The 26,462-nt window shown below is 40.5% G+C and overlaps 1 protein-coding gene across 10 annotated transcripts in view; it reads left to right on the forward strand.

Moving 5' to 3' along the window:
* Window positions 1-26,462, forward strand: part of Abcc9 (ATP binding cassette subfamily C member 9) — a 127,097-nt gene that overhangs the window by 86,621 nt on the left and 14,014 nt on the right. For 8 of the 10 annotated variants that reach the window (XM_057763719.1, XM_057763764.1, XM_057763789.1 and 5 more), the window contains 6 exons: window positions 3,427-3,519; window positions 14,330-14,432; window positions 21,105-21,209; window positions 22,343-22,463; window positions 23,822-23,952; window positions 24,627-24,705. In XM_057763719.1, the coding sequence (XP_057619702.1) occupies window positions 3,427-3,519; window positions 14,330-14,432; window positions 21,105-21,209; window positions 22,343-22,463; window positions 23,822-23,952; window positions 24,627-24,705 (632 nt within the window). The remainder of the gene's footprint in view (window positions 1-3,426; window positions 3,520-14,329; window positions 14,433-21,104; window positions 21,210-22,342; window positions 22,464-23,821; window positions 23,953-24,626; window positions 24,706-26,462) is intronic. The other 2 variants (XM_057763746.1, XM_057763779.1) reach the window with 2 other exon arrangements.

Here is a 26,462-nt window from a genome sequence, read left to right on the forward strand (position 1 = left end):
TCCCTCTCATCCTCCCTCCCTCATTCTTTTCTTCCTTCCCTATTTCCTTCCTTCCTTCCCTTCTTCCTTCCTTTCCTTTCTTCCCTCCATTTTTGTAGCAAATTCAGACCAAAATGAAGAAGGTAGCAGTCAGATTTACACTTCCATTTCCTCTGATGTTTGTGCTGACATTCTGTGCTGAAGGGCCAAGGTTAATGACCACTGGTTGATTTGCACAGAGTCAGTGCCTCTCAGCACTTGTACCAAGCATTTGTATCTTACTGCAACCAGAAGTTCATTTGACCCATTTTTGCCATGACCAAGATAAAATAAGTGGGGAGTGTTAGGCAAAGATTTCTAACCCACTACAAATGTGGACATTAAGCTTTGCTCCTGGAACATAATCTGAATCATCTGTCCACATGAGTAGTGACTATAATAGAGGGTACGGTCTTTTAAAATGTTATATAAAGATATTATATATATACATATATATGTGTGTGTGTGTAATATATAAAATGTTTTAATTTTTAATACCAGTGAAAGAGGGGAAGGACACATAATAGATTTCTTTTTTTTAAAAAAAAAAGCCAACTGTTATTTTTTAAGGAATTAGAATTGATAGCAGATTCAGCAGCCAAAGTCTACCCATTCTCATCTGAAAGTTGGGGAGACAGCCCAATGGCCAATGACGTGAAATCTTACAGGCTCAAGAATCCTGCCTATGACTCACCCAGGGGAAACGCTCACACAGCTCAACAGGCTATATATACCAAAGGGAACTGAAGTGGTCAAACTCACAGCAGGCAATAACTGGACCTTTTGAATGTCTGAAGTCACAGGTCTAATGGGTGTTTAGCTGTCTGCTTCCTTCCAACAAGAACACAGATCCAGCTGTGCTTTCACCTTCTGGGTTTCACACTTGACAGGGCTGTAAACAAAGACAGCTCCTTCCTGATGCTCTCTTCAGCCCTGACCTCACTGTAGTTGCTTTGGCCATCTGTTGCTGGTGTCAACTGCGCCAATAGCCACCTGTTTATGTTTAAGAAGAGGGAAGTCCTCACATTCCTTCACTTTCCTCACCACCTTTCCTCTGTGCTCTCCCCACATCTGCCATTCCTGAAGTGTGCCAAGTCCTTCCTTCCCAGAAACTCTAAGAGAAAACACTGTTTGTTTGTGGGATTACATAGTCAATCAAGAATGACCTCCGTGGCTGATGCTGTGGGACAGCATTTGTCAGTTCACTTGATGTTCACAGGTGAAGGGAAGGGCATCCCCTCTAGGTCTCCCAACCCCCATGACCTCAAGAAAGGCAGAAAGGGGCAGAAGAAAAGAAAAAATACTCTCTAACGTTTGGTTTAACTCAGCCTTATTTTCTAGAAATGTAAGCTTATATGGTTTAAAGAAAAGTTGTTTGTTGTAATAGGCTGCTTGTTTGTTTCCTGGCTGCCTGGCAGCTCAGACTCAAAATAACCATATAGAAACTGAATTACTTAAATCGCCTCTTGGCCTATTAGCTCTAGATTCTTATTGGCTATTTTTTAAATATTAATTTAACCCATCTCTATTAATTTGTGTGTCACCACAAGGCTGTGGCTTACTGGGAAAAGTTCTGGCGTCTGTCTCTGGAGGGGCTACATGGCTTCTCCTTACTCTGCCTTCTTTCTCCCAGCATTCAGTTTAGGTTTCCTTGCCTACCTCTACTCTGTTCTGTCAGGCCAAGCCAGTTTTCTTTATTCATTAACCAATAAAGGCAACACATAGACAGAAGGACCCACATCAGTTCTTGACCTTGGTATGCCTACTAATGTCTGTCATTCTAGCAGTTGGGAGACTGAGGCAGGAGAATCATAGCAAGTTTAAGGCCAACCTGGGATACACAGTGAGCTCCTACAAAAATGAATAAATAGATAAGTAAATAAATAAACAAGATACTTTAAACAGAAAATTTACAAATACACATCTGTGTGAAGAGGACTACTTTGAGCTGATTGAGGTATTTCTATTTTTAGGTAGGTTATAGAGGCTTGTGCATAAGTCTGTATATACAAGGGCATTAGATCCTAGGGGGAACAGTGAAAATTTCTTGGAGGTAGGGATTCAACCTAGTCTGATATATTCCTATCTATCTATCTATCTATCTATCTATCTATCTATCTATCTATCTATCTATCTATCTATCTATCTATCTATCTATCTATCATCTATCTATCTATGTATCATCTATCTATGTATCATCTATCTATCTATCTATCTATCTATCTATCTATCATCTATCTATCATCTATCTATCTATGTATTATCTATCTATCTATCTATCATCTCTCATCTATCTCTATCAATCATTTATCTATCCATCCATCCATCCATCCATCCATCCATCCATCCATCCATCCATATATCTACTATCTCACTCTACTCTCTCTCTCTCTGTCTCTGTCTCTCTCTCTGTCCTTCAACATTGGTAAGTAGCAGTTATGTTTTAAGTCTGTTATGCTGGGAACGGCCAAGTGACTTTTGGTACAACTAATGCATCACAGTAGCACATGAAGCTCCCTCTAGCAACCAGCTTCCCACTGTCACTCTCTACCCTCTTCTTTTAAATTGATTAGCATCTTACTAACTGAGCACTTTAAAACTTCCTCCCATAGACTGTTCTAACTGTACTCCCCTTCTCAGTTACTCTCTCATTCTTTATATCATTCATCAGGCCAGTTCTTATCAGTTTACTTCTGTTTAGTGACTTTTTCATTTGGTTAAGAATCCTCTACAGTCCAGTATCACACCTACAAGGCTACATTCTTGTGCTGGATATGGTTTCACATGCTCTTGGGAGGTGGAGACAGAGGGATTCAGGATACAAGGTAATCACAAGTGATGTTGTGAGTTCAAGGTCAGCTTGGGTTACATTACACACCTTCTCAATAAACAATCTTTCCTCTCTAAACAATAACAATAAGAAGACCATACTCCCCCCACAGAATTATTTTTCACTAATTCATCCATTCTAAATCAAGGTTGATACATTATATTTTGTCATGGTAACTCTTACTGAAGCACTCAATTAACAAAATCTTCAACAGCTTACACTCAAGATGAAGGAAAGGATGGACGTGAAAGGACTACTGGTCCACACTTCATCCAAAGCATCTACAAAACTCCAAGTCTTATGTCACAGCTAAAACACACTGGCTGTGGGGTACATAATGAGCAAATAGGTCATATTCACATGGGAAACATTTTGACCAAGCTTTTAAGCATGACAACTTAGAACAAACAGATAGGAGGTGGAGTATAGAAGAGCGGTGACAAGAGCAAGCACTGGGGTCTGAGAACTAGCAGGTTCAATGCATATGTCAATCATTCCAATGGTTGTATTAAGCAAGACAGATCCCCCATTTCTCAGATCCTGGAGACAGGTGACACATGCCATTGCCTTTGTCCTAGGGATCTCCAGGAACTTGATGACAGCACCCAGCTCCCCCTACTTTGCCACTTCTCAGAAACAGCTGAAGGACTCACCACTATCCGGGCCTTCAGGTGAGTAACACATCTTCAAATTGCCCACAAGGGGAAAATCCACCCACAGATGTCTATCAACAGATAATAGCTAACCGCCACACCTTCTGGGGGTGCACTTGTTTCTCCCAGTGAACTGCACCATGGCAATAAGAATGGACCTTGCTCAGGGTTTCTCATGTGACAATTTAAGAGTAAGGAATGAGTTGACAGAGTGGAAAGAATTGGTTGTGTGGTCTAGACAAGGTTTTCTAATTTCAAAACTTCTACATCCTCATCTGAAAAATGGGGGATCTGTCTTGCTTAATACAACCATTGGAATGACTGACATATGCATGTAAGTCAGTCTCGCTTATCACAGACCTTGGAAGGACTGGCATAATACATGTAAGTCAGTCTTGCTTCTCATTTTCAACCCGAATCTTTATCAGTTTTGATGGTATCCATAACTTTTCTCCTCCTGTTGAAGCAAGAACAAAACCCCTTCCCCAATGTAGCACATCTCCTGGCTTCCATTGTGAGGTCAACACATCCTTAAAAGACACCAGCTGATTTAATTCAGAGACTTTTCTATTATCCAATGTCTTTCGCCTGCTGTTGTCCCTTTGCTAAGAAAAGCCTCTCTGCCAGCACCAAGGAATCCAATCAGATCAGATTGAACCAAACTAAATGTCCGAGTTTAATAGACAGCACACTCCCAGGTAACCGGGAGCATGGCAGGGGGAAGACAGAGAGACCGCACACCCAAATCCAAAATGACCTGTTCCTTTTCTCAGCACAAGCCTAAATACCCAGTAGGAGTGGTCCTGACCCCCCGCTGGGAGGAGTCAGTGCTTGGCAGGCTGGGAGTTGGAGTCCAAGTGCTTGGAAGGCTGGTACTTAAAGTCCAAGCACGTGGCAGGTTGAAATTTGGAGTTCAAGTGCTTAGCAGGCTGGGGTGACACTTCCAAACCAATATTATACCTTTCTCATTAGTGTTAAGAAAATTCAAAGTTAATGAAGCATTATGTAATCTATTTCTGGGAGTATTTTCCATCCCTTTCTGTTTGTTTAACGTATCCTTTATAGTTTGATTTGATCTTTCTATAACTGCTTGACCTGTAGGATTGTGTGGTATACCTGTAATATGTTTTATATTATATTAAGCAAAAAATGCTTCATTTTCATAGAGACATATGCTGGACCATTATCTGTCTTTATTTGTGCACGTATACCCGTGATGACCATAACTTCTAATAAACGTGGGATTACTAAATCAACCTTTTCTGAGCTCAGAGCTGTTGCCTATTGAAAACCTGAATAATTGTCAATGGTGTGATGTACATATTTTAATTTTCCAAATTCTGCAAAGTAGAACATATCCATCTGCCAGATTTCATTTTTTTGAATACCCTTTGGGTTAGTCTCTGAAGGTAGTCGCGTTTGGTTAAAGAAAGAGCAAGTAGGACATCTCTTTATAATCTCCTTAGCTTGTTGCCATGTAATAGAAAACTCTTTAAACCTTTGCTATTAGCATGATGTTTCTTACAGAATTCTGAGGCCTTCAACATACTTCCAATCAGTAATTGATCAATTTCTGCATTATCTTGTGCCAGAGGACCTGGCAGACCCATATGAGATAAGATCTGTGTTATGTATATTGGGCAAAGCCTATTCCTGATTATATCTTGAACCTGTATGAATAATGAAGTCAATTCTGTATTATCTGGTATAAATTCAGTGGTTTTAATACGCAAGACAACTCTTTCTGCATATTGTGAATTAGTAACTATATTGAGAGGTTCTTTAAAATCTCTTAGCACCATAAGAATAGCATATAATTCTGCTTTTTGCACATAATTATAAGGGCTTTGCTCCACATTACTTCAATCTTCTGATTTGTAGTTTGCATTTCCTGATTTATTTGCAACAGTATAAAATGTACAGACTTCAGTTATTGGTGTGTCCCATATAATGCAGGAAAGGATTCAAGTAGTTCTCTTTATAAGTTAATTCTATTACTTTTGGGATAATTGCTATTAATCTCTTTTAAACAATTAGCACAAGTTCTTTGCCAAGGTTCATTGCCTTCCAATAACTTTTTAATTTCATCAGTAGTAAAAGGCATTATAATCTCTGCTGGGTCTATACCTGCTAGTTGATGAAGTCTCAACTTTCCTTTTATAATTAATTCAGAGACTTTTTCCACAAAATATTTTAATTTTTTTACTTGGCTTATGTAGTAAAAATATCCGTTCTAAGATAATATCTTCCCTTAGGAATTTTTAAAATTCCTATAGGGGAAATTCTGAAAGGCAATATGACTAAAATGAAATTAAAATTTGGATTCACCCTATCTACATGTGCCTCCTGTAATTTTTCTTCAACAACAATCAATCCCTTTTCCACTTCAGCTGTTAATTCTCTGGGACTATTCAAGCCTTTGTTACCATCTAAGGTTTTGTTTAAGTAAACTATCAGATCAGGTGTTATCCCAACAGCTGGTTGTAGACTGGAAATGTCTCCTAACAATATTTGAAAATCATTCAGAATCCACAGTAGGTTTCTCCTAATTTGTGCCTTTTTTCTTATAATTTTCTGAAAACCTATTTTATAACCTAGGTAATTGACAGAATTTCCTCTCTGTATTTTTTCAGGAGAAATTTGTAATCCCCAGTTTGGCAAAACTTTCTTTACCTCTTCAAACATTCTAAAGTAACCCTGTCTCGAAAAACCAAAAAAAAAAAAAAAAAAAAAAAAGTATCTATGTTTGAATCAGATAGCAAAATGTCATCCATGTAATGGTAAATTATAGACTTAGGAATTTTTTGTATATTATTTCCAATGGCTGACTTATAAAGTATTGGCATAGGGTGGGGTTATCAAGCATTCCATGTGGAATAATAGTCCACTGGTATCTCCTAGTAGGCTGAGAATTATTGTAAGTAGGCACTGTGAAGGCAAAGTTTTCTCTGTCCTTTTGTTGTAAAGGTATAGTGAAGAAACAACTTTCAAATCAATAACTATAAGCCATCTTTTTGGTAATAGGGAAAACTGAGGAATTCCAGATTGGAGAGGGCCCATATGTTGAATTATATTGCTGACAGCTCTTAGATCTATCACCATTCTCCAATTATCAGATTTCTTTTTAACAACACATGCAGGAGAATTCCAAGGGCTGGTTGATTCTTCAATATGGTGAGCATCTAGTTGCTCCTGTACCAGCCTTTCTAAAGCCTGCAGTTTGCCTTCTGTTAATGGCCACTGTTTAACCCATATCGGTTTCTCTGTTAACCATTTTAAAGGTAGAGCTGTTGGTACCTCTATAGGTTTGCTAGTTGCTTTATGTTCTTGTATAGCCTGAATGACTGGTGACCTTTGTGTATAGTACCTTATAATATCCTTCCCAGAATTATGAGTTTCTGGGACTGCAGGAATGTTAATTTGAGTATTCTATTGCTGCAGCAGGTCATGACTCCATAAATTCACTTTAATATTAGCCACATATGGCCTCAGCATTCCTCCTCTCTGTCCTTCTGGCCCTATTTGCTTTGTTTCATTTGAGATAGGGTTCTAATTCCTAGTAATTGAACATCTGCCTCTAAAAGAAGCCAAGATTCTGGAGTAATGATACTACTGTCCATACCCATGTCAATCAAACCCACAATTACAATGCCCATTTATATGCACTCTTATCTTTGGTCTTTGATCATTCATAGAAGTCTGCTAGAATATACGTTTCCTATTTCATATTGAAATTTTCGATTTATCCTCCATGCTTATTCCATAATCCAGAATAGTATGGCCCCCTAAGGAGTTTCCCAATGGTATAGGGTTGCCTTATTTGTCTTTTGTTGATCTGCACTTGTTGGTCTAATGGCGGCCTTTCCCACACCTTCTACACATACCTAAAGGCTGAGTCCTCCTATTCTTGTCATTCCCAGAGGAGATATTATTCCTAGGAATTCCTTGTCTACAATCCCTTTCAGATGTCCTATTCTACCACAATAAAAACATTTGGCATTTTGATGTCTCTTCATTTCTTTGGAAATTGCTTCTCCTACCAAAGATTCAGTATTATAATCAAATGTCTCAATGTTCATTGTATGAAGGATCCATTTATCCATTGGTGCTGATCTAACCTTTAAAGGCCCAAGTATTTTTTTTTTAATTCTAGGTTGGCATTTTCAAAAGCCAGAGATTAAATAAGTACTCATATAGCATCTGGGTCTGTTACTTCTATTTGTACATCCTTAGTTAATCTTTGTAAAAAGTTACTAAAAGGTTCTCTCTGGCCCTTTTTAACCCTGGTATATGATTCAATTTGTTTTCCAAGTTCTTGAATCCTGTACCAAGCATTTAAGGTTGCTTTGTGGCATAGGGACAAGATTTGTTCATCATACAGAGCTTGAGTCTGTGGTCAACATAAGTGCCCTCACCAAGAATTTGATTTTGGGAAAGTCCCAAGTTTTTTTTGCTTTCACCTGTTGTTCTAAAATTTTACCATCTTCTCTGAAATAACATTTAAACATCAGTTGAGGCCCTTCATGCAGAACTGTTTGCTGACACTAACTGAATCCAGTTGTGTGCTGTTGCTTTAATGCAAGAAGCCCATGTCTTTACCATCTCCCTAACAAATGCAGAATGCAAGCCGTAAGTTATTATTGCTTACTTAATTCTTTTAGATTATTCATTCCTATAGGTATCCATCTACCTTCTTTGAATCCTTTTGGGCCTTTAGAACTTTATGTTTTGTCAGAGTAGATTGCAGGGTAGGAAGCTAAAACCCTGGGTAAGTCATCTCTGACAGCTACAAGTTAAATCTTGTCCTTGTACCTTTTTTTCCCCTGCACATCAGCTCCAATAATTTCCTTAATCATTTCAAATCTTTTTTCTATTGTCTTTGGAAAGCCTGACCCTCCTAGCCTGCATATGTTTCTTGTGATTTTATTGAGGCACCTAGCCTCTGGTCCTCATTCTGCACATGTGATTCCAAGGTCTGAAGTTTTTCCTTTAAAGATAACACCTCATCCTTGGACATTATTTGGATAGCATGTAGATGCATTCCTGGAGAGATACTCTATCTGCTAACCTATTATAACTTTTTAAACAACTTTTTGTTTGTCAAATTCAACAGTATGAATTTGTTCAGATAACTTCTCAGTATTCTTTGACATGGATTTAATTTTTTCAGGTAACTTTTGATTTTTGATGGTATTAATCCTGTCAGCTAGCTGTTCATTATTAGTCTGTAAAGACTGTATCATTTCTAAGAATTCCTCATTCTTGACTCTGTTATCAAACTATTTTCTTAAGGATATAATATGAAGAAAAAACTGAGTCCCAATATCCAATAAATGGATGTATCAAAATAACCATATAAGTCTTGCAGAATACAATCGATACTATTAACAAAAAAGTTACTAAAACTTTCAATGGTAATTTTATCTGCCATTATATGACTTTCAAGTTTATTGATTTATTAATTACCTGTCATAAGGTCTGGTAAATTGTTTTAGGTGTAATAATGTTTATTGTCCAGCCAGTGTCGTGGTTGCAGAGTCGCGACTAGTGGCACAACCTGATGCCATGAACAGTCCTGAGCTGCTTTGGTTTTTTCACCTTGGTTCTGGTTAAATACTGAGAAATATTCTTTGCTTGACAAATTAAAAGCAATTAAATCAATTCTGTACACAGAACAAGAAGCCCTGAACTCAAGAATGGGGAGTATAAACCAGAAGCTGTGCAAGTTGCCACGTGGCAGAGAACGTGGCAGGGAGGTGTGCAAAAGCTTGGGAAATTTCCAAGTCACCACAAGCAGTTAGCTTCACTGTGGTGGAGGTTTTACAAAAATCCGCTTAGGTAAATGCAAGCCAGGCTGCTGGGGGTGGAAGACTTTCTGGACTGTGGGCAGGTTAGGCCTTTAAGCCAGTCTACTTGGAAGGTGTGGAGTTCAGATCCATGTGGGGTGCCAGATGAAGATGGATGCTTAAAAGAAATTCCACGCTAGCTCAGAATGGAATATAATAGAGTGTTATTTAATTCGGCATAGATCCACAGATTATAGTCCTCTGCATGAATGGGGAACAGGAACTGAATCACACTGCCAGAAGAGCAGGTGGACATGTGCTTTAACTCAGCATATATAGTATAAGAGGCCACTCCCAAGAGGATGGGTAACTTAAAGGCTACTGGCTGTAGGAATTTCTACAGCAATTCTAAGCTTCCTAAGTTCAAAGTCAGCCTGAAATCTGTGAGACCCTATTTCAAGAATACAACAAAGCAAACAACAAAGAAAGCAACCCATGTTTATTGATGTTTGTGAACAGTAATAACCTAAGCTTCCATGAAGCTGGCTCTATTTTCCTGAAGTTAGATCATAAAAGTGGTGTTACTGCGCTTTTCCTTTGCTCTGGAAAGTTTATGTTTTAAAGCACTGTATCTTCTCTCACTCTTATTATAAATATGCACCGACTTCAATCATAGATTTCTCCAACCTCAGAAGTTTATGTTAAGAAGGTAGAAATGGGTTATAGGGCAGAACGTGAAGGTGCAACTTTCCACAGCATGATGTATGATAGGATTGTTACCTGAATTTATATGAGTTTAATTTACTCCACCCATATTTCACATCCTGGCATGCTTTCTCAACAAAGGTGGTAATACCTCTTCCTGGGAATTTCAATGTTATTTATTGGTATTGAATATATAGATACTGACATCAAATTTATAGTCTAATAGTACTCAGTAGAGACCATTAACAAATATAGTATTAATGATTACTGTTGACATCAAGTAAGTCTTTTCTAATTAGTTTGCATGGAAATATTTATTTTAATAGTTAATACACACCAAGTACTATTCTAGATGTAGATTAGTAAAAACTGAATATATGTGGCCATTTATTTACACTCCAATTACAGGTTGGGTTCTTTACTTTGGCCAACATGTGACCTTATTTTATTTCCTTTATGAGTATTTATATGAGTATATTTTCATTATCTGTTTTATTAAAAACATTTGCATGTTAATTATCCAATCTCTTCTGATTAGAAAATGAGTTCTGAGAGAGCAGGATTTTGTTTTCATAGTGAGTTTACAGTGATTTGGGAAATGTCTATATAGTCAACTAGTGGGCTAGTGTAGGCTCCATCCTATGGGGTCACCACACAAGAGAGAGGGTTTAAAGACAAAGATAACAGTATAGTGACATCTATGGAGTCACCACACAGACAACTGTTTCAAAGGGTTGGGTAGGCACCTTGTATTTAAACAAGATGGAAGCACCTATAGGACAATGGGCCTTTGAATGAAGAACAGTTGAGCTGGAAAGAAAGGGGACAGTGCATTTAGAGGAAAAGGCATGAAGATTTCTATTTCATGTAAAAATCAAACCGAGTATTAAATGAACACAGTGATGGAGGTCATCACCAGGAAGTTTGAACACAAGGGAGATGATGCTAACAGATATTGAATGAATGCCTCTGTCTGGAACTTGGACTTTATTCTTTCTGTGTTGTGGAGTTGTTGAAGAATCTCAACAGGAAACTGACCTAATCAAAGTTGTATTAATTAGAATAACTGACTCATAAAGGATTAGTCAGGATGGCTGAGGCTAGAGGTAAGAAGATGCTAGGAGACTGTTGGAACAACAGTATTATAAGATGCATCATTGTGATGGACTGGTTCTCCTTTTCAAAGACTTTAGACATGAAATAAGACCAAATACCACTTCTTAGGGAATATCTCATCTTCCTACCAAAGGAGAGCAATTCAGATCAGTTGAGAACCTAAACCACATAAAGAGGTAAAAGCTCAGGACAGTTTAATTACCTGAGAATTTCACAAAAATAAAGAACTGATCAGAAAGGTTCTGTGCAGCTTGAAAAATAATGGTTTTTGACTGCAATCAGACAAGTGAGCTTGTTAAAAATTTGAATGGACAACAGTGATAAAAACACAAAAGAACACAAAGAAATAAAGGTGTTCTCTGGATAAGAAATTTCAGTGCTAGAGATGACCTTCACAAGAACAGAACTGAAGTCAGAATTTGGGGAACTGGGGGGTTAACTACAAGTGCACATGATTTCCCATATCTGCTTCTTTCCATGTCTACTCAATGTTCCCTGGGCCATCTTTCTCTCAGAGTCATCTTTACTGATTGGATCTTGTATTCCCTCTGTGCCCAGGGCTCAGGGTGCACTCACATGAAGCAGTGAACCTCTAATCATTTACAAGGAAAGTATTGCAGCTAAATTAGACTAAGTTGTCAGTGACCTTTGCCATTGCTTTATTATTATTTTTCTGTCTGACAGAATAAAGGTCTAAGAATGTTCAGAAGATGGGCTGGATGCGAATGAAAAGATACAGGCTGAGTGTGTCAAAGTTTCCATTAGGAAAACAGCAGGTTTCTTGCCAAATAGAAACAGAGAAAGAATGCTCACAGCATTTCACCCCTCCTTCTCCCTGCTGCTTCAGGCTGTTGCCAGTTCCCTACAGACGTGTAGAGTGTTAGAGATGAAACTCCACTACCACAGCAGGAAGAAGGTCCCAGAGTGAGCATGCTGACAGAACCAAGGTTTAGTTTTTCATTTAGAATATGACTCCCAAGCTTTGAGCCTCCTGGATGCGTTTGTCCAGTGGAGAGAGAAACGTGCCCCATCCAGAAAGGCACTGAATTTCTTCACTTCTGTGTTGTCTCTTGTCATTCGGGTACTTACAATGCCTTGTTCACCTGAGGAGCCCAATGTCATCTCCTAAAACCACACTGGGTATCTTCCTTGTGCTCTGCAAAGCCTGGCTTAGGCCTTCCCTCTCCCCACCCCCTACCTAGGGTACCCTATTCACATCTTGCAATGTACATTTCCCCTTTATGTTCTTGGGGCTGTTAAAGGAAGGTCCCAGCTGCACCAGCCTCACTACTTAGTACAGTTTCTCCCATCCTGAGAAAGACATTGCGTATCTCTGGAGTCTAACACAGTGTGGAGAACAGCCACTGACTAAATGCATCTGAGTAAATAGATGTAAATATAGCCGACATCTCCCTAGCAAGCACTTCCACCTGACATGCCCCTGGCATGCACAGAAGTGTGACCCTTACAAAAAATTCTTCACAGTTTGTCACCCCTGTTGCTGTAGTCACCTGTCAAGGTCATCTGGAAGGCAGATGTGTTCCTTGAACGGCTTAGTCCCAAGCCATAGTGCTGCTGTTCTTCAGCACAGGTCCTCCTGGACGTGGCATTTAGTTCAAGGCTACATAACTCAAAGTGAAGTAATGGTTTGGCTCTCACTCCCAAATTATCTGATCACTGTAGAACAGACATTGCTGTCTGACCAAATTATCTATCTGGCTTGGCACACTGGAATGATCAGCTTGATTGGAGAGATACCAAGTATCTGCTTTATATTGGCCTGAATGGGCGCTGATGGTGGGCCAAAAACCACCCCACCCAGGGCTTCTCTGTTCTTTGATACAAGTGATGAGTTATTTAAGTTTTGCAATTTTACTGGAAGTTTTTATAGGAGTGGGGAACTCTTAGGAAACAAGACTTACTAGTGGGTCAGAAATTCCTTACAAAAATGACCTGTGGATGGGTTATGTCAGAGCAGCCATGACCACAGAAAGAAAAGAAGCAACCTCAACTGGACGTGTAACCAACGTTCAAACCAGTTGTTTTCCAGCCCTCTCTTGTTTCCATTATTCAAAAAAAATAATTACAAAATAAGGACATTTTTGCTATTTAGAAAAGATGCTTTTCAACATGTATGCTCAAGTATATGAGGTTCTTCTTGGTTTCTTAAGAAATTTACACTTCATGTATTATTTGTGCATGGTAGTGCAAGAGATTGGGATGTAGGGTGAAACATGCTTATATACAATATATGCTTCCATGAAGGCTGTTCCTAGTTCTGCTCATAAAACAGAGTACACAGAATTTTATTTGTTTATGTTGAACAGCAAGGATGAGCTTAGTTTTTCATGGATTAATCTCTCTATTACCATGACCATTAGGGTGAGAACCCTGCCCAGCCCTGGATGATGACAGACTTTCGTTCATGTCACGTGGGATACTTACAATGCCTTGTTTACCTGAGAAGCTCAGCTTCATCCCTAAAGATACTTGTCTGCAGACTTGACGATTTATAAGCTTAGGGAGAGGGTCCTGCTTCCTTGTGCTCCTGCCTCCTTTAGCAAATCCTACCATCATCGTGTGCCACCACAACCAACTGAGAGGATCAGTCTGAGTTTCTAAATTGTCACATCTGCAGTCAAAACCATGCCTTAAGATTTGTAATCTCCAAAGCCATTGGCTAAAGGGATCAAAATCCCACAACAAGGGGCCTTGCAGCTAACTGGCTCAGTACAGGGTCTGCTGACAATGACCCTATGAGCACAAAGGAATATGTTTACCTGCTATAGATGCCTAGCTTTCTGTCTTCACCAGTTCTCATCCAGCCCAACTCAATAGCATTTGGAAAATTAAATAAATGCTTCAAGTGAAAGTAGAAGATATTGTGATTTCTGTAGTCCTTGTGACATATGTCAGGTCTTGTTTACATGACTCCTCCAATCTTGCAGAATTGTGAAGTACCCTTTCATAAAGGTTTGCCATGGCAACGGCTTCTATTCCTAGTTGTGGCATGAAAAGACAGCAAACACTTGACGTCTTGGGCTCCATCCAGAATGCAGCAGGGTGGCTCTAAAGTTCAGTTACTATTCATCCGTACCATCCACGTGTCACTCTGTTGAGCAAACTGGGCAGTAGTTAAGCATGTCTGGCTTTTTTACTACTTCTTCTTCTAGGTGGCTAATATCATAGCTTTTTTTTTTCTGTTTTTTGTTTTTTTGCAGGCATGAAACCAGATTCAAACAACGCATGCTAGAGCTGACAGACACAAACAACATTGCCTACTTATTTCTCTCAGCTGCCAACAGATGGCTGGAGGTCAGGACGGTATGTTCATTGTGTTCCAGACACTTGGTAGAATTAGCTTTCCGCTGAGAGTCAGTACCAGCCTCTATTGTCTGGACTTTTTGGTTTGTTTATGTTCCAAATGAAATTTAACTTATCACAATGTTTTTGTCAGTCACAACAAAAGTAGCCCCCAAAGCAAAATTCATTCTGTGTTCTTTATAGTCTCTGAACTACCCCAGTTAATGCGATGGTAAATATTTATATAACGTCAGTTTTTAAAAGAGAGAATTTGAAGTGACCACATACACTCATGTCCTTAGCTGAGCCAGATAGCCTGTAAGGAATGGTGACTTTGTTTTAAGCCAATGGAGGGTTACGTTAGTACAAAACATCAATGGCTAAGACATCTATTGCTGTCTTCCGTCTTATGTGACATGGAGAAACAAACACAGACTTTGGCACTGTATAGACATCATATACCAGATTAATTTCTTTCACTCACCGATTCCCCTGCATTTATAAAATAGGAGTAAGAATGTACTTCATGGACATGTTACTAAAATAACACTGAAAATGGCATAATTTCCCTAGTGTGCTGCTCTAGCTTGACTTGTTATGTGATAAAATGTCCTGTCAAAAGACAACTTAGGGAAGAAAGGGGCTTTTTCCAGCTTATGATTCCAGATTACTGCCCTTCATTTTGGGAAACTGAGGCAGAAACTCCAAATATCTAGTCATATGGTAAGAGTAAAAATAAATACATGCATATGTGCTTGCTCGCTTGCTGATGTGTAGCTTAATTTCTCCACTATTTCACATTCCAGGACACCTGCGCAGGGATTGGTGCTGCCCACAGTGGCATAGACCCGGCCACCTCAGTTAACTTGCCATGTCTGTTTCCCCAAGCATGCTCACACAGCTACCCAGTATAGACAATGCCTCATTGATACTCTATCACCCAGTGTAGACAATACCTCACTGAGACTCTATTTCCCAGTGATCCCAAGTTGTATCAAACTGACAATTCAAGCTAAGCACCTTCTGTGTTGATTTGTTTCCCCAACAAGATGCAGATTCTTTTTAAAACCCAACCACCAGAGTGGGCAGCTGATAACAGAAATTTTATGAGGTCAAAATGAGGGTGCCCAAGTTCAAGACTAATCTTACAGTGGATTTCTGTGGATTGAGACAGAGTCTTAGACACCCTGTGTTTTTTCACCTACTGTGACTTCTCATTGGTTGACAAAGACTCTACCTCTGTGTTAGTGACTGTAGAGAACTCACTGGGCAATAGAACACAATTGTGTTATACAAAATTTTGAAAGAAGCATTAGTTGTGGAAAACAACTAATAAATCATCTTTCATGTGACTGTGAGGGTTGGAAAAATCAGGACAGAGTGGCTTAGACAACTGAAATTAAGGAAACTGTTGCACAAAACCTATAATAAAGCCTAAACGTAATTACTGGGCCATCTAGAACAGCATTATTTAGACTAAGCTTCTATTTGTTTTCTTCTTTTTAAAAAAATCCTTGTTTTTCTCTAAGGGGAAGTATCATATCTGAATAGGAGAACTAGTGAACATGAAGGGTGAGTGGATTTTCAGAAGCATAAGGAGATAATAACAGCAGCTGCCCGTGAGTCTGGTTTTCCTTAGCTTGGAGATCAGGTGTGATGTTAGGGGTAAGTCCATTTGCCTTGGACTTGAGACGTCTGACTATGACTTCTGCCCTTCACACTTCCCCATGACAGGTTCACAGACAAGTGTAAGACAAGAATATTCATGCAAACCATATGTACAGTTCTTAGAGCCAAAAGAAGACATTAGACCCGAGATTGCCAAGAAAGAGGGCAGGGCAAGATAGAAAAGACAGCAGCCAAGCCCAAAATGGCTCCATCTGACCCATGATTTGAACCCCCACATGAAAGAGCAATCAAACCTACCTGAGAATAAGAACTCAGTTCACCTGAGGGCTAAAGAAGCAATTACATTTTACAAAGGAGAGAATGCTTCTGCTCTTCATCCCATAATTTCCTGACTCATTGGTTAGGCATTTTTATGGAATATATTTGCTAATTTACTTCCTCTTTGCATTTTGTGTATCAAACAGCTTGAGAGTCTCTAGACCACTTTCATAGTAGAATTCTACCTCAAACACTAATGCAGGGCTGGAGAGATGGCTCAGATGTTGAGAGCACTGGCTGCTCTTCCAGTAGACATTGGTTCGATTCCCAGCACCTACAAGTCTGCCCACAAGTGCCCACAACTCCAGTTCTAGGAAGTCTAATGCCCTCCTTTGGTCCTCAGTTACCAGGCATGCACATGGTACAAAGAAAAACACACAGATGATACACCCTTACATATAAAATAAAATAATTGAAAACTATATCCTGTAGTTCAAGAGCATATGCCACACAGGTGAATTGTTGAATAATTCAAGCAAACAAATTCTGCTGGGAGAAAATGTATTTCTCCTACTTGGCTTCGTTACTGCTGGGCATCTATGGTTGGAGCCTCAACACTGTACCCACAACCTCAGCCTCACATAACTGGTTTTTCTGTCTGGAAAATGACCACTGAAATCGGGATCTCAGAGATGAGAGTATACATTGTCCTCAGCCCCACAGCTAGACACGCTTAGTTTCATAAATCCTCTGAGGGTGGGAAAAAGTAAGGAAAGCCTTTATTTGGCTCAAAAATTCTGCATTGAGCTTATCTGCACTGTTCACACAGCCCTTCCTGCCCCTCTTATTACTCGGTATCCAGGAAATCAACACGAATATCTGCTCCCTGTGAATATTCCCAAGGTCCTCAGAACAGACATAGCTAACACTGTGGGAAAGGGGCCACTGCACTGGGTGTTAATTACTCAGGCAGCTTTTCCCGAAGCCTCCAGGAGGATTAGGAACCTTCATGTAGAAAGGAGAACACTTGATTTCAGCGTTTCCCATGGCTCTCCCCCTTCCATTTCCACTTGTTACTTATTTCTTCCTTTGAGAGCCCCTCCCGCCACCCATTGCTGCTGGTGGAAAATCCCAGCGAGAAGGAGGGAAAACAGAACAGAGACTGAATTGGGAAAGGACCTTGGGCTGCAACCAGCTTTAAAATTCTGTCTTTTCTAAATTCTAAATTCTAAAATTCCTGGTTCTTTTCTTTTTTGCTTTTTCCGATCATGCTGAATGGGAGTTAAGAAAACCTGACACTGAGGAGATGGATCAATAGATAAAGTGCCACCGCACACATCTAAAGGGCAGAGTTTGGACGCTAGGACCACAGGAGTGGGAATCCTCTGTCATCTCAGCACTAGAGAGGCAGAGAAGGGATCTCCAGGCAAGCTAGTTATACTAGATGAGTTAGCAAGCTCTGGAGGACTCTGCCTCAGCAAATGCACTTGCCTACACACACACACACACACACACACACACACACACAGATACACACATAGATACATATATACAAACACAAACACACACATCATGCACCCTGCATAGGCACGTGAAAAGAAAAGAAGAAACAAAAAGAGTTAAGACAGTCCAAGTTATTCTCTTTCCTTGGTTCTATGGTTTCCGTGTAGAAGATTTCATCTCGCCTACCACATTCCCTTCCTATTTGCTTAGGTTGGGAGAAGCATAAGCAAGGCTTTAGCACATTCACAGGGGCTGAATCTAAGGGATAAAGTCACTTGACTGGCAGACTCATAGCTAGACTGTGGCCACCCTGCTTGCTTTGGCAGTGGAAGGCACTGTTTTCCTATCAGTGTTGAGTGGAGTGGCCAGGGTTCTGTGTGTGTCCCCAGGGCCTGGCCTTTGCACACAGCATATGTCCTCCCCTCATCCCTCCATATTAAACAATTCCAGTTCTCTGGCATTCGTGCTTCCCTTTGCAGAAGTTGTGTAAGTCTATCTACAGCTGTGCCTCCAAGGCTTTGTCATGCTGTGTGGTGCGCGGCTAAAAGAAAATTCTCACCAAGAAGCCAAAACAAACAAACAACGCGAAAGTCAGTAGGCACGCCGTGCGAAAGTGCAAGCAGTTGGTTAGTCTATCTTCAGTCTGTTTGGTGGAAGAGTCGAGCTTTCTCCTGCCAGTTCCCGTGGAGACAGGCCTGCAATCACACTGCAATTTGAGTCCCTCATATCAGTTCTCAGTTCCCAAGCGCTGGAGAGAGACAAGGTCTAAGGACTGCCTGGAGGAGAGCAGAACCTGCAGTTTCCAGCTGCTACTGATTGCTTACAAGTCTATGTTGTACAAATTCTAAGTGGTCTTATTAAATATAAACCTTGGGCAAGCTTTATTTGTTATAGCACAAACAAAGCATCACCACAAGTCTGTTTTTACAGAGAATTACAGTTTTCATTATAAGCCTAAGTATAGGTCGGCATCGTGGTCTCCCTGAAATGGGGCCAGAAGCTTCTCTCTGGGTAATGGGAATCAAGGGCTTCTATTCCAGGAACATTGGCTTTACACGATCACAAGAGATTACAATTCCAGGGTGGCTGCGGAGCCAGGTCCATTGGTAAAAGCTTGCCTTGGAAACACAAGGACCTGAGTTCAGCCCCCTACTCCACGCAGAACCCATGCAAGAAGATACACTTCTTATCTCAGTGCTGAAGAGGTGGAGACAGGCAGATCCCCAGGCTCCCTGGCCAGGCAATGTAGCTACATAGTGAGCTCCAAAACGAGTCTTAAAACAGTGGACAGCACCTGAGGAAGAGTCCCTGAGCCTGAGCCTGAGCTCAGGCTTCCATGTGCACACACACACACACACACGTACCTGTGCACATGCGAACCAAACATCACACACACACACACGCATGTACCTGTGCACATGCGAACCAAATATCACACACACACAATTTGACACTACACAGATGATTTGGTGTGGTTGGGCTCCTGCTTGAGAATGAGTAATCCATGAGTTCCATGTGTTTATTTTATTTTCTTTTTAAAACATAAAAAATTTGTGTGTGTGTGTGTGTGTGTGTGTGCATGTGAATGAAGTGCTTACAGAGACCAGGAAAGAACCTATGATCCCTGGAGCTAGAGTTATAGGTAGTTGTGAGCCACCATGTAGGAGTTAAGCATTGAGCTTGGATCCTCTACAAGAACAACAAGTGCTCTTAGCCACTGAGCATCTCTCTGCCTCTTTGTGAGTCTTTTTAGAAAAGATGCCGTGTAATCTGTCCACATAACCACATCACGTTGAAACAATGGATTTTACATAGCGCACTTAAGGGGGAAAGCCTATCACTGTAAGCGTTTTTAAGGTACTCAGGATCTTGTGGGCATTTACACACCTTAAAAGGGGTCAGAAGTGATGGAGTCTGAACTCAGGAGGTTATCACTTCAAGCAAAACTGGGAGGGGAGAACTGACCTGCTGGGGTGCGGTAGGATTTTAGTAATGGCTATGTCAGAAGCAGCAATCGAAGAGGAATTTGCTACTCAGTGATATTCATTGCCTGGAGAGGTCTACTCTGTGTGAGTGCCTGTTACATTTTTTTATGTCTTAGGACATGTTTTGACCTCTGGTATTCTATGATGTAAAGCTTACTTCAAACATTTAAAAATTATTCAGAACTAAAAACAATCTCAATTCCCAGAGGTGGGGAAGCATAATTATGACTTCATTTCTTTTAATGTTTTGGTGACTTAGGCATAGTTTCTAGTTTTCACAGAGAAATTTAGAGTCAAAGGCATCTAAATTAGTTACATGAGTTCACTAGCCCCTAACTGGCAAAGCTAGCATTTGACCAGTCTCTGATGTCAAGGCTGGACTCTTGGTCACCTCTGCAACAGAGGGGTGTTTATAACTGTTTTGATACAGGTACCAGTGTGCACAGGGATCAGCTGGAGACACTTCCTTCTTTGATTTTAGCACAGTAAAGATTTTATTATTATTATTATTGAAGTCTTATCATTCAGTGGTTTGCTGTTGTATAGAGGGATTGGAGCTCTCTCTAGCCACAGAATGAATTCCCCGATTGCCTGTGACTTATGATAAGAAAGACACCAACGTCTGAAAGTCTCCCTGTATCTAGGACAAGTGACACATGGGCTGAAAGAGGCCGAAAAATTTCCCAGGAAGTTGGGAAATGGCATTATAATGGAGATGGGCAGGTGCAATTTAGTTGAATCCAAGGCTGACCTTTGTGAATTTATTTTTTGTAAGTTTCTCAAAAGGACTTATCGTTGAGTCATAGAAAAGTCTGGAGCTTTAAGACATGCGTGTACTTGTAACTTTTGAGCAATCCCAGCCCTTATTATCATCTCTCTACATAGTCTGCAAATCTCACGTCCCAGACATAGACACAGTTGGCAAAATGTTCAGCTCCAGAGCCCAACATGAACCAGAGACTCCTTTGTGCAAGGGCTTTGTTCTGACACACAGGAGTCTCTGGTAACCTTTACAGAAGCGTATGTGAAATCCAAGCTAGGAAATAGTTGTCTGTCAGAAAAGCATGTGTATAAAAGATGGGGACTAAATATGATCCTGCTTGTGACATCAACCACAGTTCTCTACAGGTAACCCATCTCTCCCCTAAGAGATACAATTCCACTCTCTAGTGTGACCTCCATGTTGCAAGTCTTCCTTACCCCACCTCCGCCGAGTAGACACTCATGTGTGGTGGTCACTCTCTCTAAGATGGTTGACATCCTTACTTTAACAACTGGGGGATCATCAGATCTTGTCCCTTGTTTCTTCCCTTTGCAGGACTACCTGGGAGCCTGCATTGTCCTCACGGCCTCCATCGCATCCATCAGTAGCGGATCTTCCAATTCTGGACTAGTGGGCTTGGGCCTTCTGTACGCCCTCACGGTAGGTACTGACAAAAATATCTTTCTTTCCATGCAATGCTGGAGGGACTGTCCACAGTAATTATCAACTCTCGTTCATGGACACTAGTAAAATTTGAAATTTATAACATGACATTTACACACAATAGAAGATATAAACCCAAAGTTAATGTTTTAGGACAACTTAGATCTCCCCTTTTTATTTTAAAGTTTTAACTTTTAATCATGTATACTGTGTGCCTGTGCATGTGTGCACACAGAGATGCAGGTGCTCACGGAGGCCAGAAGAGGATGTCAGAGCCTCTAGGGCTGGAGCTCCAGGCAGCTGAGAACCAACCAACATGAGTGCTGTGGTTCAAACTCCCCTCTGCAAAAGCATTATATACTTTTAATTGCTGAGCCGTTCTCCCACTGTGCCCTTTCTCTTTGGAGGTGTCTGTATATGTTCATGTGTGTGAGCAGGTTATTTATTAGTATGCTCACGTGTGCCTGTGGAGATCAGAGGTTGATGTCGTGTGCCTTCCTCCATCCCTCCTTTTTGAGAAAATGTCTCTCCCTGAACCTGGAGCTTACTGATTTGGCTAGACTTGCTGGTCAACAAGCCCCAGGAATTCTCCTGCCTCTGCCTCTCCAGTGCTGAAGTTACAGACTCACACCACTATAACCAGCTTTTTATGTGGGTGCTGAGGAGCCAAACCCATGCCTTCATGCTTGTATGGAAAGCTCTCTGCAGACTGAAGCATCTCCCAGTCCCTTCGATTCCTTTCTGGCATCAATACTAGTTCCTAAAAACTTCTCAAATCCCACAGGCCTCCTGTTCTTGGAGGTGTTGGAGATCCCTGTCTTGTTTTGTTTACATCACAATCGGGGCACTAAAAAGGGCATGAATACAAATGAGACATGCATGTGGATGGAATCAGTTCTCTACTGTGGAGGGGAATCAGAGCAGTTCATGAAAGAGAGACGTGGGAGACCTTTGAAGAACACACACCTCTACCGATGTCTCATGATCCTCTCCCTGGTGTCTGCTGGCCTGCAGTACTTAGGACCTGAACCGTCTTATGGACACTGTATGGGTCATTCTGGCCAGATGTTCAGTGATCATGAGAATTGCTTACTTACTTTAAATGTGGCCACTTTTGTCACCTGATACAGATAACCAATTATTTGAATTGGGTTGTGAGGAATTTGGCTGACCTGGAGGTCCAGATGGGCGCAGTGAAGAAAGTGAACAGTTTCTTGACTATGGAGTCTGAGAACTACGAAGGCACCATGGGTACTGTGCATATGACCGCTCTGGGAACCTTGTGTTGGCTTTGCTTTGTCGTTACCAAGAGACTCCCTTCTCTTCTGGGTTTACGTTCCTCCTTTCTTTCCTTCCTACTTTTGTTTACTTATTTATCTACTTATGTATCCTTAGAGTTTGGAGTTGTGAGACATGTTATAGCTATGTAGCCCAAGCTAGCTTTAAGCTCAAGATTCTCCTGACTCGGAGAAGCACACTACACCACCTCTCATATTGATATTGCTTGATTCACCAGTTGAGAAGAAGCAAAAATTTAGTCTTAGATACAAGTAGACTCTAAGTAGACATTATTCAATACTATTTAGAAATAATTGTAAATGTATTGGAGCCTTATTACATTGTATTCTCTTTCTTATAGCTTTGTTACCTTAGACATCAAGAAACTTGAAAGTACTAAACAAGATTCTTAATTCTATTAGAATAACTGTCAAGAAAGTTGACAATAGATGCAGTATGGTCTTTATTACATGCAAATCTCAATCAAAATGCATTTTTTTTGCCTAAGCCATTCAGTGTCTTTCTAGTTGGTAAAGCACATGGTCCCAGTTATAGCTGAGGCCACTAAGTGACTCTTGCTACCTGCCCCACCCATTTCTCACCACCCACCTACTTCCTCCCCAGATACAATCTTGGATGTCCCAGATTTCCACCCTCTGTGCTCCCAGAATGCTTTGCTCTTACCTCCCCATGTGGCTGTCCCCTTAGAGCTGCAGATGCTAACTTCTTGTCTGCCTCCCAGGGATACAGAATGCCATGTCTTTTATCTTCATTCAAATAACTGATACTCTCCCATTAGAAACTTCGGGTGTTTGAGGTTCCAATTACAGGGACATCAATTGACAAATGAACTCTTTACTTAACCTGAATGGCAATGAATGCTGGGAAGCTGAGGAGATGGGATGATGTTAACACCCACCCCCTCCTACAAGCTAAAATTGTACTGCACAAAAAAGTCAAGAAAGTGGGAGAGGAGCTAGATAGAAAAGTTCAGGAGTGGAAGGTAGCTAAGCAAAAGTTACGGTGAGGAATGATCGCAACACATTGTCTATCTATGCAGAAGTTTCAAAAACTAACCTTTAAAGAGAGAAAATAACTCAAAAATCTTAAAATTCTCAATCAACATTGTTCACGCTGAATGCAATTTAAATTTAAAAACTAAGCCACCATAGTTTGTTTCAGTATTACAAAGAATCTAGGGAAAATTATGTGTGTGTGTATGTGTGTATGCATTGTAAACGTTATTATTCCTGGAAATCATATACATATTTAAGTGTGTATGTCTTTCTTCCTCTGTCTCTTAACTACTGGCTTCTATTCTACTACTCCAGATCCTTCCCAAGTCCCAGAACATTGGCCACAGGAAGGCGAGATCAGGATTCATGATCTATGTGTCAGATATGAAAATAACCTGAAGCCTGTTCTGAAACACGTCAAGGCTTACATCAAACCTGGGCAGAAGGTATGGGATTTACCACCGTCTGGTTATCTGCATTAATCTCTGGTGGAGCTTCTAGCACCCCATGAGCACCCACCAGAGTGTCCAGACCCAGACTCACGTTCCACATACGCTGCATGGAAGAGGAGGGGAGAGAGGGGATCCAAGAACAACACCAAATGCTCCCTACATTATCCTGCCCTTCATTAACCCCTCATCAAAATCAGAATGGTCAACACCAGGCACACTATTGGAAATTTCTGATTTCTCGCTTGGAGCTGTACTAGACATCACCTCCATGAACTTTGCCTCCATTCTAGATCTGCTCTGAAATGACTTCTTTTAATTCCTGTCTTTAAAAGAATATGTGTGAGGAATTCTTATAAATCCATTCATTATAAACTATGTTTATAAACCTGTCTTTGCTCGGCTAAAATTGGGCACTTGTGTAAAGGTCCAGCTATAAATTGGTTTGAAATGAAGCCCTAAATGGGAAACAACACAGCCACACAGAAAAAAATAGGAGGCAATCATTACTTCAGTGAGGACTTTATTTTTATCATAATTCATGATAAGAAAATTGTGATTCAATTGTTTGAGCAAGTTTATACTTTTTCCATGATACCTTGCCTAAGTTAGAAATACCTCAATCCATTTCATGCCTTTGTCTGAGTCTTGACTGCTCTTGCTTTTCCCAGGTGGGCATTTGTGGTCGTACTGGAAGTGGGAAGTCGTCCTTATCTCTGGCGTTCTTCAGAATGGTCGACATATTTGATGGTGAGTTGTGAACTGAGATTTTGTCAGCCAGGTGACCTTTTGTGGCTTAGTGTGTATAGGTCTTGTCACCCAGACTGACAACCTGGACTCATTCAGTACTCACGACTTACAGAGTGGAAAGAGACACTGACTTCCACAGATTGCCCCCAGCTTTTATGTGCATCACAGTGTGTGTACCTGTGCTTGTGAAACACACACATGCACATACAATAAAGAAATAAAATATTTTACAAATAATAGAGCCCAATCAATTTATCTAATTCTGCACAAATAAACAGCACATATTCATCAGGACTTCGTATCCTGCTCATGGGTCGAGGTGGGCACCCTAGACAAAAAAAGGAACATAGAACTGGAAAAATAAAAAGATCGTCCAAAACAAAGACCTAGAGACAGCTGCCAATGGGTTGTAATAAACTTCCAGAATGAACGCAGTCACCACACGGAACGTGACCAGATGGCAGTGAAATTTTGGGAAGAAAAGGGAGGGAAAGTTTGCTTTGTTCTCCCCCAGATTAAAAAAATGTCTTTCTCTACTGAAGGAAAAAGAAAGCACACAGAAATAAGTAACCTGCACTTATAATTTAGTCGTGTGACTTTTGTAGCTGTGTTCTTAATGACACTGTTTAATGATGCTGAAATATTTTGTGTGGAAACAAATCTTGCTACAAAATGCTAAATTCATGTCCACAATATTCAAATATTTATTTGCTATAACAGCAGAGATCATTTAATCTTTGTTTTAGAAAAGTAATATGTGATATTATTTAGTTTACCAAGTGGCTATAAACAGGTCAACACATAAGCCATCCTGATGAAAGGGACTCCAGCAATTAGGGACCCCTGACATTTAGTCCAGGAAATGATTGCTACTACTGTGTCCATTGACTATGGTAATAATTACAGTACTTGGTATTTTTATTACACTTGATAATTTATATTATGTAATTTACAAAACAACTCTGTGAGAGAAAAGCTCAGTTTGTGAGCAACAAAACTGAACTGTAGCTGGGCATGGTGATGCACGCCTTTAATTCCAGCCTTCAGGAGACAGAGGCTGGTGAATCTCTGTGAGTTTGAGGACAACCTGGTCTACATAGTGAGTTGTGGGACAGCCAGAGCTACATAATGGAGAGAACGGTCTCAAAATATGTGTGTGCTTATATACATACACTTTTATGCACACACACACACACACACACACACATATGAACCATAGAAGTCAGAATGGAGGAAGGTTAAAATTCAGTGGCATAGTAAGCATCCACCAGCAGGTTAGTGAGGTTAGTGGTTTGTTCATTCCCTGGTGGGCGATGCCTTCAGCAGAGTTTGTGTTTCTGGGCAATTATGCAGTTCAAAGACAACGGATGGATTGTTTTCACTTAGCAAAACTGTGATTATGGCTGAGCTTGTTTGGTTAGCCTGCTCCTCAAACATAAACAAAGGTAACCTTAGGCCCCCTGAGAACCATAACTAACTTGAGACCCTTTTAGTAGCAGGCATTGGTTAATATGCTAATAGCCACTGTGTTGTCCCTGAAAGAAACCACTTATGCTCATCTTTGCCTCTGCTTGAATAAAGTCCCTGCTTATTACTAAATGGGCCGTAACTACCATTCTGAGCTCATCATATTTGTCTCACAAGGAACATTGTCCTTGCATGACAAAGATGAGGAAATTAACCTAAGGTAAAGGGGACGTAAAGAATGTGTAGCCCTGTAAGTCTACAGGCAGTATGGGCTACAATTGGTAAATCTG

The sequence above is a fragment of the Chionomys nivalis genome, chromosome 1, assembly GCF_950005125.1.
Source record: "Chionomys nivalis chromosome 1, mChiNiv1.1, whole genome shotgun sequence".
NCBI lineage: Eukaryota > Metazoa > Chordata > Mammalia > Rodentia > Cricetidae > Chionomys > Chionomys nivalis.